Source organism: Xiphias gladius, chromosome 11 (genome assembly GCF_016859285.1).
Source record: "Xiphias gladius isolate SHS-SW01 ecotype Sanya breed wild chromosome 11, ASM1685928v1, whole genome shotgun sequence".
NCBI classification, from domain to species: domain Eukaryota; kingdom Metazoa; phylum Chordata; class Actinopteri; order Istiophoriformes; family Xiphiidae; genus Xiphias; species Xiphias gladius.
In genome coordinates this window covers 20,448,410-20,462,444 of record NC_053410.1, presented here as the reverse complement: position 1 = coordinate 20,462,444, position 14,035 = coordinate 20,448,410, and the positions used below count along the sequence as shown (strand labels likewise).

The following is a 14,035-nucleotide window of genomic DNA, read 5'->3' as shown; positions in this document are numbered from 1 at the left end:
CAAAATCCCTCACCTACTGGGTCAAACTAAGACCAACCACATTTCTCGCCAGTCCTCCAGCTGTGACCTGGAGCACCTGTGGGGGTTGATGGGAGCTGTGTGTGTTTTTACTGCAGGCACTTTAGCATAATGGCGATGGCGAATGTACGTTTACGACTGCTTTACTTCTCTAAACCATTAATGAGCAGGTGAGGGTGCTCACAGGGACTGCTACCTGCCTACAGGATTGAACAGCCTGTTTCGATTATCTCCTGACCACCCAGATAACACCGGTACAGAATGAGAGTGAGAGAGAGAGAAACAACTTTAGCACTTTTTAATAATGTATACTTTTGTAAAAGAATAGTTCAATAAAGTGGAATAGATGCCTTTACAGCACACTGTGACAGCTTGCAAAATAAATTCTACCGTTTGCATGCATCCACAGCCACTACATAATTATTCCAACCACATGTGAAACACTCGAAAAAACAGCTGTCACCTCTGGAATATGAAGAAAAGAGGGGGAGAGAGATGGAGAGAGAGAGAAGGAGAGAAGACTGTATTGTGGGCATAAGCTGGAGATAGTTTGAGCTGCCAGTGAAAAGGCTTAATGCTCTCTGGCTGGCAGCTTCACTTTGCCGACAGGCCTTGGTCCTCCCCCTCTTTCTCTCTCTCCCTGTCTCTGTCCTCAGTGATGAAGAAATTAGATTAGCACAAGCACAGGGAGAATGTAGAAAATGATAAAGAGAAAAGAGTACAACACAGAGACACACTGAACACAAGGGAGCGGACAAAGCAAGCACGAGGGGATGTATATGGCATCTATGGTTGTGTGTTAAAGGAGCAGGGCTGAGGTCATGAAATGACACAATCACATACAGTGGACACTAGTAAATATCTCTTAGTTCTAGCTTCTCAGTTATGATGATTTTCTACTTTTCTGTGTTTTATATCAATGTAAACTGTGTATCTTTGGGTTTTGAACTGTTGGTCACAGAAAAACAATTTGAAAACCTTGGGCTTTAGGAAACTGTTATGGACATTTGTCACTATTCAGACAGTTTGTAGACCAAAGATTCATCATTTAGCTGAGAAAATAATTGTCAGATTGATCTGTAGTGAAAATAATCATTAGTTGCATCTGTAGTTGTTGTATCTGTAATTGTAACACACCCTTTGACCATTCAGTTTATTTTTAAAGATGCTGCAACACAGTGAAGTGCATTTTTTAATTTATTTATTTTTAATCAGCATTGCCTGAATGAAATGGATAAATTTCATTGTTTGTTTGATTAGCAGATGAACCCACAAATAAACCGATGGAGACAGTACAGTCCATAACTCCCTTTTCATCTTGTTTGGCAATCACACATCTTTAGAGAGCTGATAGTGAACAAACCCTGGGAAAGTTCAGACTTTTCATTATTCTCAGCTCCAGCCTCTTCGTCCTCTGGCCTGCACAACCATTCACATCCCGTCTCACATTGTCAGAACACCCATGATAAGCGCCCATTATTAACCGTGATCCTATGTGAACTACCACTAGCAGGAGAGAGCCGGGCCTAACCCTTTAATTACAATAATGAATTATAATTACTGATGTGACTATTACCCCATAAAGGCCAGTCTAAACAGTGGCAGTGGAAAAACATCCCCCACTCTGTAATTTATAACCTGCTAGAAGCATTTATCAATGTGCCTTAGCCCCTCAAACATACAGCAGCTGCACAGAGCTCATAAAACACACAGCATGGCTCTAGTAGAAGAAATAGACCCTAACCCGAGTAGAATGTTGAATCTGATATATTTTATAGCAGTAAGACCAACTATGAGAAGGCACGAAGGTGCAGGTAAACTGTACTTCTATATGCACATTAGACCTGCATGTATCCTCAACATACATATCCTCTAAGGTAGAGCCTGATGAGTAGAAAGAGATAGAGAGAGCATAATCCAAGCAGAAACAGACAGCGAACCACAGAGTGAATCAATGCAACACCTGAAAACCATTAGCAATCTAATGGTAAAACAGAGGAAAGGGAATAAACAACAATAACCGAGGGCAGATAATAAATAAGAAACGAAAGAAGGCAAATTTTCTGAAACCCAAAGAGAGAAAATCAGAGTGATTCCACTGATAAGAGCAGCTGCTGGTGTCTAAAGTCTCCAGGGTAAGGAAGAGACAGAAAGGGAGAGTTAAAGAGAAAAGGACTCAGACAAATAGTAAATCACAATAAATATTTATAATGATAAGTAATGCTGCTGACCATAAATATTAAACAGCCACTTCCTCTGTGTGTGTGTTTATGTGTGTGTGCTTGTATGTTAAGCATAAGTGCCCACAGGGATGCAGGAGCTGGCACTGAGTAATGCATTGACTAACATTGTACATAAGCTCTGATCAGATGAGCTATGAATATTAACCCAAACAAAGCATTTCAATTGCATTATCAGATTGCTTGTTTGGCACTTTTTAAAAACAACTGGGAACCAACATGCATAATTTCAATCAGCATAGGTATTAAGTTTTATAAAAACATCAACATACAAACCACCTCCGCTACATTATTGATACACTGGACAACTGCAGAAATACTTAAATGCTTAGGAAACAGCAATGGACCGAGCTCTTGAAAGTAGCTACTTTATTGTGAGGGGAGAAACTATTATGTCTCGTAAACGTAATTTGATGATCCTCTCTGCTATTGTTGGTATGATAAACAATGAGGTACACGATACGTTACATAGGTAAATTACTCATTTACAGTGATGAAAGACCATTTTCTAAGAGTGTGTGCAAAACTCGTTCCAGTAGGGCTGACTTACTTGCCATGATGATATTTTCTCATCATTGTCATCAGTAACATATCATTACTGATGTCATTACATCGGTAATGACAAGAGTTGATCTCACTGACCAAACACTTTGCTTAAGAATCGTAAAGGACATAGTCTATGCTTCAATATTCTGTACACATATTATTGTATCTTAAATTACACCGATTTGCAACAGTTACAAAGGTGACCTTCAACACATATGCTTAATTGCTTTCTTTCTGACAACTAAAGGAGAAGATTGACACCACTCTGCACTTGCTTCATATCGATCTTCATTAGCATAGCTTAACATAAAGACTGGAAGTAGGGGGAAACAGCTAGCCTGGCTCTCTCATTAACACAAAGCCAAAAAGTAAAAACGCACAAGTTGTTGTTTTACAGGAAGTTTTGTGCTTGACTTCCTGGAATCTTGTCATAACAGTGAGCTTTAGAGGTGCAGATAGGTGTATTTTGGAGCTATTCAGCTTTAGTTTCATAGTTAATGCATAGACATGAGAATGATGACAGTGGTATCAATCTTCTAATTGAACTCTTGGCAAGAAAGCAAATGAGCGTATTTTCCAAAATGTCTAACTATTCCTTTAATGAATTCACTTGTGTGTGTAATTGTATATTAAGGAGGGCTGGTCAGACCACCACGAGAGATTAAGAATGAAAGGGTTGTCCTCCCTTTTGGTACTAAAACATAATTTGGCCACCATCTGTTGCACTTCGCAGCCATCTGACAGAGAGCACCCAGAGGCTAGTCTCAGCCTAACAATCTGGTTATATTGTACTGCCTTGAGTTGTTCACTACACTTAGACAAGCAGACCGTTTGCACTGCTGGAGTAGACTTAGTGAGACAGGTATATAGAATATCAGGAAAATGACAAGGTGCCCACCAGTTCAGCACATCAAATGACACTTAAAAGCACACGTACAGAGAACTTTAATATCAAGTACAGAATAAAATGAGTTGAGTTAAGTAGGCCTATATTAACAGAACCAGTTGTTAGGGGCCGCATGCATTCATTTTGTCACAATTAACACTTCAACTCATTATGCTTTTCTGCAGTTAGCAAGCGAGATAATTTTTCCTAGACAGTGAGGCGACGGACAGATTAAGTTATTATTTTACCTGCTGCTGACTCACAGACGTGGTTTGAAAAGTGTTCTCGCTGAACGTAATCAAGGCCATTTTTACATATAGCCAGAACAGGTGATTCATTTGAAGAAATGTGACCTATTACTATACATTTACAAGAGAGACATCATCCCCTTCATCATTTCTCCACTTCCAACTCCTGCTTCTGCCTGAACAATCTGAAGCAGAGAACCAACAGTCTGATGGATTTAATTTCTTTCTATGCTCCACTGCAGCCTTTCTAACTTATTTTAAACAATGCATGGATGCAATGCCCATTCGAAAATAAATTGATCATTATTCACACAAACACCAGTGAAGCGGCCGTGGCTTGTTTGATCAGACTGCGGCATATAAACAAACAGTCTCAGCTATTGTCATTGGATTACAAATGTTGTAACTTACTGTCTAAATTACTAATGAACTAAATTATGACATACCCATATAGGTCAACAAGTCTTTGCAAACACATTACTGAACACACACATTAACCAGACATACATAGTAAATGGTAATCTTATGGGATAACAAATGGCGAAAAGCCTACAATGACCAATGACTTTGTCTGGTTTTAGCCATTTGTCGATCTTGTGGGAGCGTCTACTTCCATTTCTCAGCCCCAGAGCCAAACTAGCTGAGTCTGGAAAACATCTGTTTAATCTGTATGTGTATTTTGTCTCCAGTGGCTTCTCAGAGGACTTCAGCATCTGTGTGTGTGTGTGTGTGTGTGTGTGTGTGTGTGTGTGTGTGTGTGAGAGAGAGAGCAGGTCAGAATATCGAAACCCTCATCTAACAGTGTATAATATATGAGTGCTGCCATCCATGTCAGTGCAGTCCTCGCTGAGAACCGTCACATCTCATTCTATTTACAGCCCATTCACTCTCTACAGCCAGCAATCTGGATTCCATGGCAGGCCGAACGCTCAGGCACGAGGCCAACATCAGCCAGACTTATCAGGTATTAGACTGCCATGCAATCTCCATTTCATGAGCACCCAGTCTATAAACACTATTGATTTTCACACTATGCTTTTTGCACTTGTATCTAGCAGATTCTGGGCCTTCTGTCACAGGAATGACTGGTAATGAATAATAATTCAGAGTTATGGGGAGATGTTTTTTTCCGATCTGGTTAAAGTAGTGAGGGGCTGGTCTGGACAGAAACTGAGGGTGAGCGCTGCTGAATGGCAGGACTCTTCAAGTGTGAAAAACTAAATGAAGACTAACAGAGCTGAGGGGAATGAATAATATAACATATTTTTAAACCTTCATTGGATTAGTTTTAATGGAGTCGGTCCTGTCATTATTATGAACATCTGTAATATTAATCCAAAATGAAAAGTAAGACATTTTAACATCCTCTGATAATAGCAATCCAGGTTGAACTGATATTTCTGTGATGCTATAATGGGTTTCATTTTTTGAAACTAGAAAATAAGTTGAAGTGTATGAAACTTCATATCTAAACTATGAGCTGCAATTTGAGGTTAATCACTTGAAACCTTTTCCTGCCAAAATGATTCTCTAGACTTATACGCACAGCAAGCGGTTACACTGCTGGGCTTTCCTAAAATGACTGTGCAAGTAATTTAGCTTGAGCTGAAGACTTCGTGGCTGTGTTGTGGTTAGTTCAACCTATAATACCTAAGTGAAATTCACTGTTAATATATTATTATTATTATTATTATTATCCCATTATATTGGCAGTAAATATTTAATTCTATGATATATAAAAGATGAAACAGATTCTATTTTGAAACAGGGTTTAAAACCGAACCACAGGTGAGTCACAGATTGTTTTTAAAACAAGCATTAGTTGCCAACACGGTCCTTCAGTATTATAAATACACAAGATCTCAGCGTTAGCTAAAAGTGCCCCAATGAAGTGGGTGAATAAGTTTTTCTTTTGTGTTTATTTGTAATTTAGTCTGAGGCAGCCTAGTTCGAGTCAACATAAATCACAACTCATAGTCTAAAGTCTCATGAGAGTACATGGTCACATGGGGCAAACAAACACCGCCAAGATGTCATTCTCAATAAAACAAGCCCCATAAAAGTTACTAGTGCGAGTCAGGTTTTATTGTTATCTTTTTGGATTCCAGTTAAATTTCTCTTCAGGAATAAATCACAAGAAACCACTCTGAGTAATTTATCACATTCTCTGCTATGTAAACTGTTCACAGTGGTGTTCTTAGATACTCACCAGGATACGTAACAGTGAGGTACCAGGGGGTGTGTTTTCTGGAAGGCTGATGTTGTACAGTGGTTTGCTGAAGATGGGCCGGTTATCATTCTCATTGATTAGCTCAATAAAAACACGGGCAAATCCCACATGGTCGGACATGGACTCATTGGCATAAAGCTGAGGAGAGACAACAAGTAGTATATTGTATTATACACTTAAGAGTTAATTGTAGGATGGCATGGTGGTGCAGTGGTTAGCACTGAGACCTCACAGCGTGACTGGTTGTTTGTCTCTATGTGTCAGACCTGTGACAAACTGGCTGCCTGTCCAGGGTGTACAGCTGGGATTGGCTTCAGCCTCCCCACGACCCTCAAAAGATAAGGAGTAGAGCCAATGGATTGATGGATTTCATTGTAGCTTCAGATATTACAATTAAGTTAAAGAAGAAACAGCACATGTTTCTATATAGAATATTTCACATTTTTAGGTGGCATCCTAAAAGTTATCATAATTAGCAATTGTGTCAAAGAAGTTTCTGTCATAAAGAAGTGACTTGTTAAAGATTTGGAGATCTAGGAATCTACACTAAGCAGGGCAGTCTCTGGCTCTGTAAATGACTTATGGGTAAATTGAGGTGACAAAATACCAATTTCACTGTTCAAACAAGTCTGCAGTGTTGAGAAAGTGATATAGCCACAGTCTGACTGAGCCTTGTGTCCAAACAAATAAAAACAAGTTGCAAGAGATGTAATGAAGCTACATTCATTCTTGTTGCTTAGAAATCAGGCTAGGTACACAGTTCAGTCAAGGGTAGTCTCACAGAAGGACAACGTAGCTGCTCTTCTCCATCAAAAGAAGATTGCCTTCTCTTAGTCCACTTTGCTTCTCTTTACAAAGCTGATCTCTTTGACATTTACAATGACTGAACATATCCTCAGCAAGTTCAGCTCCTATGCAAGCATCCTACTAAATAATAGCTAGAAAGCTGTGGGTTGTGGAAGGGATTCCAGCTATTGTGTCTCTCCTCATATATATTACTTGATTACTGGTTCATTCATGCAGTTATTCTCTCACAACATTTGATTTTTTTCAGAGTCAAAGGGACTGGAGTCCATTCCAGCATTCACTCTTGTGTAAATGTTCAGATGCACACTGTAAAAACACTAATAATAAGTTTAAAACTCACAGAGAAGCTGTAGCTGCGAATCTGTTCATAGTCCAGGGGCATGGCTACCCTCATCCTGATGTCAGCACGCCCCTGTACCGCTGTGGGGGAGATGGTGAAGTACTCTGAATTGTTTCCTGTCAGAAACACCTGGAACATGCTGTTCACCCCCTGCCGCAGGAAGGATATGAGAGAAGCAAATATAGAAAAACAGAGAGAAAAAAGGAGTTGTTGAGAGAAAATGAGGGCAGTCAGTGATATATACTCTGTCTAAACTGCCAGTGATGAATGTAGACAATGATATCAATGCTCCAGTATTTCCTTGGAATTTTTAATTATTAGACAAAACTCACAATTCATGTCAGAGGTACAGTAACTGTATAATTTTTTTTTTTTTACATTTTAAGTATTTAGATGATTGTAGTACCCAAAATTGTTTACATTGTCTGCAAGAGTAGAGACAGTAGAACGATAACATGAATTTCACAGGCAACCTACAGTAAAGAGATCATAGGTCAAGCTTTTTTGTCCCTTGACCATAGTCTGGTAGCATGCATTGATCATATGATAGAGAAGAGCTTCAGAGAAGTTTTAGAGTGAGATATATTTACTGTATTTTCTACTTCTGTCAGCCCATTGTTGATATAATAATATTAGTATTCTTGGCATTCAAATGTGTTCTTGTCTTTTGTGGTGCAAACAAGCAAAATAACTGTACTAGGTAAATATCTGAATAACTCAGTGGATTTTCCATGACAGTATCTGCATATGTCTTGTTTATGTTATTTTTTTAACAAAATGCAATTGGTAGTAAATATTCGCCATCCTGATTCTTCACAGACATCATCAGCTGGGAAGCCAGCTCCATTCACCCTTATCAGCTGTGAACAAAATGTTTTATTTCTATTTCTGCATCTTTTCGCAAGACTTCTCCCATCCTTCAATATCTTTCTAGACAGTCTAGCACTCTGTTCTCTTCCTCTTTTCACAGCTTTCTGTCTGTCATTCAGATCTTTGTGTCAGAGGTCAGAGTTTATTACAAAGTGGCACCTTAACTTTCTGAGTACTATGCACACACGGATACAATGAGATAAGCTGTTTGTAAGTTAAGTACATTATGAATGGTGTCTGCACAGAAACAATTATAAAGTCCCTATTCCTGTTGCTGAGTGTAATAATTTGCTGGTGAAAGGCTCTTAATGATGGTGGGGACGCTAAACCTCAGAGAAAATTGTTTCAGGCTCCACTACACATTTCATCTGGAGAGCTGCGCTTTGCAGGAAAAGGAAGAAGAGACAAGACAGTAAGCAAAACGATCAAAATGTGTGGTGAAATGGATATAACAAGGTTAGACAGCAAAACAGACATAAGAATCAAATTATAGCCACACGTTCATCGCATCTCCTCAGCTGAATTCTTTATCTCCACCACATAAACCCTAAACTGCACTTTCACATTAGGTAGATTACCATTTGAGTGGAACATGGACTAAATTCCCATGTACTGCCCACAGAGCTGTATACAGTTAGTCCAACTGGGATGATTACCCAGCCTGTGAAGAAGGTTGAAACCATGTGCTTTAATCGTTATAGTGTGTGTTTTATGGGAGGAAAAGAGGAGCTGATGTGATCCCTGATGACAACCATGACTATCTACCTCAATACAGATACACATGTACTACAGTATATGTTGCCAAGACAATGTTAGATTATGTGAGCAAGGAGTCTGATTTAGAAATACTATGTGCTGTATTACTGGGTGGGTCTGTATGGGGAGGTAACTATTGTTTGATTAGTGGTTATATAAAAAGAGCATCTACAAAGCTCATCTTTCTTTAACTTCTCTTTCTCAGAAAAATCCCCATGTATGGAGGCGTGATGGGTAAATATAAACCAAGTGGGTCAAAATGACATCACAACTCTGTGGCTGTCTTGAGCTGAAAAAACAGCTCTAGATCCCTCTTGTCTTCGTATATAAAGCGTAAATCACGTAGCCATTGTGGCAGACAGAGGAAGATGGGTGGGGTGGTCGATTGGCATTATGCTGGCGGCTGAAATAGCCCCCTTGTTTTTGTTTTGATCTTTGGGAGAAGCATTGTGGCTGATGACTTCTATTTAAAAGACCATCCAATATGCAGGGATGTCACCTCAAACGGCCCATAAACGTAATTGCCCGTCTATTTGCTTCTGCCTTTAGAAGCCCCCAATAAAAGCACCCTGTCACAAAGTTTAGTGACAAGTTCCAGCGGCAAAAGTTTTAAAGATGCTAGCCAAGCAGAAGAGGACATGAAGGCAGCGACAGACAGAGAAAGAGAGGTAACTACCACTTGTATCATAGTCTAAGAAATGAAACGTATGCCTATAATCCCGCACACTTGGAAAAAGTGAGATTACAGCACAGGTGTAGTGGAGTGTGAATGAGTGTGTGTATCGGCACTGACATGCAGGTTTAAAGGATCAAAACGGCAATACCATCTGCAGGAAAAAATGTCTCATAGATTTTACTCTTTGGAATGGATGTATATGGCACTATGGCAACAGTGTTACAATGCAAGACTAAGAGAGTGCAGGCAATTCCTATGTCCATAGCACACAACTTGAGAACACAACTGTATTTTACAATTTTGTGTGAAGTTCTGCTTTCTAATGATGCATTTTGCTTTGGTATGTTATGTTATGTAAAGATGAATAAGCAGTGAGCTAAGGGACTGGTGGTTAAGATGTGCTTTCTAATGCAGCATCTTTGGTGAATCTGGTTAAAACAATCTCAGGATCGCCCTTTTTGGTGAAAAATCTTAACTGGAGATGCAGAAATGTTAAATGGCTGGGTACTTTTCCAAACCGAGTCCTGTTACCGGTAGTGGTAAAATGTTGGGTGCTAACATACAGAGGGACCTCTTATCACCTCTTTGCCTAGTGTCTGGGTTGTCACCCCACCTGCGTGCCTCACGGTACTCCCATCTCTGCCTTGCCATTGCAGCACACCAACCTTGGAATGAATAAACAGACTTGCTGCTAAATGCTCCTGCTATCGCTCCTTCAAGTGCTTTCTGTCTCCTGTCTGCTCTTCTCTTTGTTTCATCCTGCTCCACCAATTATTCAGACTTCTGGTTTTGCTCCATTGCAAGCTACTTTCTGTTCACAAATTTTTTCTTATAATTCCTGCTTTCCTCTTTTCTCCTCTCATCTACTCTCCTCTCTGTATGCCTCTCTCTCTTCCCCCCCCCCCTTTTCTCTATCCACTTGACTTGCAGTTATCTGTCAAATTCCACCCTGGCGGCTGCTGTGCCTGAATCAATCAGAGTTGACTAGCTTTCGGCTTATCTGCACCGTAGGTGATTGATTTTCCTCGTTAGGTATAATTTGATGCTCTATCCCATCTCTTCCAGAGCAAATTAAATTGTAGTCAAGTCCAATGCACTGGTGTGAGCGGGCTTGTGAACACATGAGAGAGGGAGAGAGAAAGTGAGAGAGAGACAGAATGGCAGAGCAAGCATAAAGAGAAAAAGTGTTTGAGTTCTGTGTGTGCGTGTGTTTATGTTGGTGAGTGTATGTGACTGTGTGTCACCACATTAGGTTGATAGATCCAGCTAATGGGAACTGTCGGACACACTAAAGCATACTGTTGTACACTGCTGGTGACAGTCCGTGCACACACACATGCACTGCTGCAAGCAGTTTCATAGAGTGGCTGATGTTCTTTTTGCCTGCTGCATTTATAAACAGGTAAATCTAAACCTACAAATGAAACACATCATACACACCACTCACACGTACTGTAGCTGTCCTAGCTGTCTTTGTTGTAAGATTTTATCAGATCAAAGCAAGAGTGAAATGTGTCTTGCAAATCAGGCTGCTTTTACTGATGCATCCTTTATTGTTGCCTTGTGTCACAGCCAGTTGTTAAGTCTCTGAAATACCTATTAATCCCAACAAACGTCAGGTTGTTCATTAATGGTAATAATACCTTATTTAAATGTTGATTGAATATGTATAAGTAACGGCTGTAGAGTACTAAATTGGGCACACCTTATTTTTCACCAGCTAGTTTTTCCAAATGCTGAAGGTCCTGGTTAAAAACTATCAAGTTTATCATCTTACATGATTGATATAATAGTAATGAAAGTTAAACTGGAGAATGTGACTCCTAACATGCCTCTCATTTTTCTTGATCATCTTTGAGATGATTCTACACCTTGGCTGGAGTCCATCTGTGGTAAATTCAATTGAAAGACGTGATCTGGAAAGGCACACACCTGTCTATATAAGGTCTCACAGTTAACAATGCATATCAGGGCAATAATCAAGCCATGAGGTCGAGGGAACTGCCTGCAGAGCTCGGAGACAGGATTGTGGTACGAAAAATTACTTTTGCACTGAAGGCTCCCAAGAGCACAGTTGCCTCTATAATTCTTCGATGGAAGAAGTTTGGAACAAGTTTGGGCCTTGGTAAGAGAGCTGACCAAGAACCCAATGGTCCCTCTGGCTGACCTCCAGAGATCCTGTTTAGAGATGGGAGAAACTTCCAGAAGGACAACCATCACTGCAGCACTCCATCGATCTGGGATTTATTGCAGAGTGGCCCGAGACGGAAGCCCCTCCTCAGTGGAAAACACATGAAAACCCGCTTGGAGTTTGCAAAAAAGCACCTAAAGGACTCTCAGAGCGTGAGAAACAGGATTCTATGGTGGGATTAAACCAAGACTGAACCGTCTGGCCTCAATTCTGAGTGTCATGTCTGGAGAAATCTGGCACCGCTCATCATCTGCCCAATATCATCCCAGCAGTGAAGCATGGTGGCGGCAACATCGTGCTGTGGGGCTGTTTTTCAGTGGCAGGGACAGGGAGATTGTTCAGCATTGAGGGAAAGCTGAACAGAGCAAAGTACAGAGATATCCTTAATGAAAATCTGGTCCTGAGGGCTCAGGACCTCAGACTGAGCACAAAGTTCACCTATCAACAGGACAATGACCCTAAGCACACAGCCAAGACATTCCAGTAGTGGCTTAGGGACAACTCTGTGAATGTCTTTGAATGGTCACCCTGACTTGAACCCAATTGAACATCTCTGGAGAGACCTGAAAATGGCTGTCCACAGACAGTCCCCATCCAACCTGACAGAGCTTGAGATGATCTGCAGAGAAGAATGACAGAAAACCCTCAGTTTCAGGTGTGAAAAACTTGTCACGTCACACCCAAGAAGACACGGAGTTGTAATCGCTGAAAAAGATGCTTCAACTAGGTACTGAGTAAAGGGTCTGAAATCTTATGTCAATGTAATCTTTCACTTTTTCCCTTTTAATAAATTTGTAAAAATTCTAAAATTCTGTTTTTTGCTTTGTCAGAATGGGGTATTGAGTGTAGATTGGTGAGGGAAAAAGCGACTTTTTCCGATTTTAGCATAAGGCTGCAAGAAAGCAAAATGTGAAAGAAGTGAAGGGGAGGACACTTTAAAAATGCACTGTACTCACTGCACCAAAATAATTTTTTACATTCACACCCTCTTAATTTTCACTTCAATATGCAGTGAAATGCTACACTGCAGAGGCCAACTGCCATAAAGAAGAGCAACATTGCAACACTAGCAGGCTGAGGTGGAAAAAACACAGTAGAGTACATTAAAGAAATTATAAGATATTGATCAGTTTTTTGTTTTTTTTTATTCGATTGTCGAACCTTAGGATGTCCTGACATCTCTATTACCAATCGTGAGATACCAAGGCAGCAGTGTGTATTTGCAGTCTTTTCTGGATAACAGCCTAATGTCATTGATTTTGTGAATGGTTATGGCTGTGGCAGCCATCAGGATGTAATCAACTCACCTCATCTTTGTCTTCGGCCTGGATGAAGAGGGGCAGCGCAAAGCCCACTTGGGCCAATTCAGTGATGTGGACTCGATACTCAGAACTGTTGAACTTTGGGGCATTGTCATTCTTGTCAATTAGCAGAATGGTGAAGGTGGTCATCACTGTTGCATCTGATGGACTGCGATCATCTTTCAATTCTGTGGCCTTATAGAGAGCAATAGTGGGAAGTGACAATTGTAGAGAGAGAAAGAGAAAGATCAAGAGAGAGAGAGACATGAGATGCATTTGATTGCACTGAAAATGTCATTTTGGATGGAGGCGGTCAGCACGCAATCTCAGGCAGGTATTTACAGCTGTTCATTTATTGGATCAAAAGGTGGACAGAAAGTCTCAATCAATCATAGAATCATAGAAATAGGCTCAAAGAGAGGCCAAGAGAGGGCCAGCACATGTATATCCACACATATACACACATACACAATGAGATTTAGGCCAAAAGGAGTCCTATTGAAAAGACACAATTACACACTATCTCTTTTTCTGGCTGCCAGAGTATCAAAGACGTGAGGCCTCTGAAATGAAAAAAATGGGAGAGAAAGATAGGAATAGGCAGCTGTGGTCTCTTTTATTGATGGAGGGTTGTCACATGCAGTAGGACAAGAGGCAGATATAACATGCTGGTCTCCGGGTAATCAAGGTGGTTTAGCTTCTCCCCTCCCAACACCACTGAATCATTTGGCCGCGACCTCCATGCGCTCAGCACTATCTAAGCTGCCTGAAGTTGAGAAATTAGTTGTATTACTATGGAACACCACAATCAATAGTAGCACCACCTAAGAAAGCACAAGTAGAGGGAGGGAGAGAAAGTTTAAAGGGAAAAAAAATCCATATCTTATAAATACATTTTTGGGTGAAATTTTTTCGTTTTCAGCACT

The 14,035-nt window shown here is 40.3% G+C and overlaps 1 protein-coding gene across 7 annotated transcripts in view; it reads right to left on the bottom strand.

Moving 5' to 3' along the window:
* cdh23 (cadherin-related 23) overlaps nucleotides 1-14,035 on the bottom strand; it is a 178,457-nt gene that overhangs the window by 63,216 nt on the left and 101,206 nt on the right. For all 7 annotated transcript variants that reach the window (XM_040139790.1, XM_040139792.1, XM_040139793.1 and 4 more), the window contains 3 exons: nucleotides 13,116-13,304; nucleotides 7,316-7,465; nucleotides 6,148-6,306 (listed from right to left, as the gene is read on the bottom strand). In XM_040139790.1, the coding sequence (XP_039995724.1) occupies nucleotides 6,148-6,306; nucleotides 7,316-7,465; nucleotides 13,116-13,304 (498 nt within the window). The remainder of the gene's footprint in view (nucleotides 1-6,147; nucleotides 6,307-7,315; nucleotides 7,466-13,115; nucleotides 13,305-14,035) is intronic.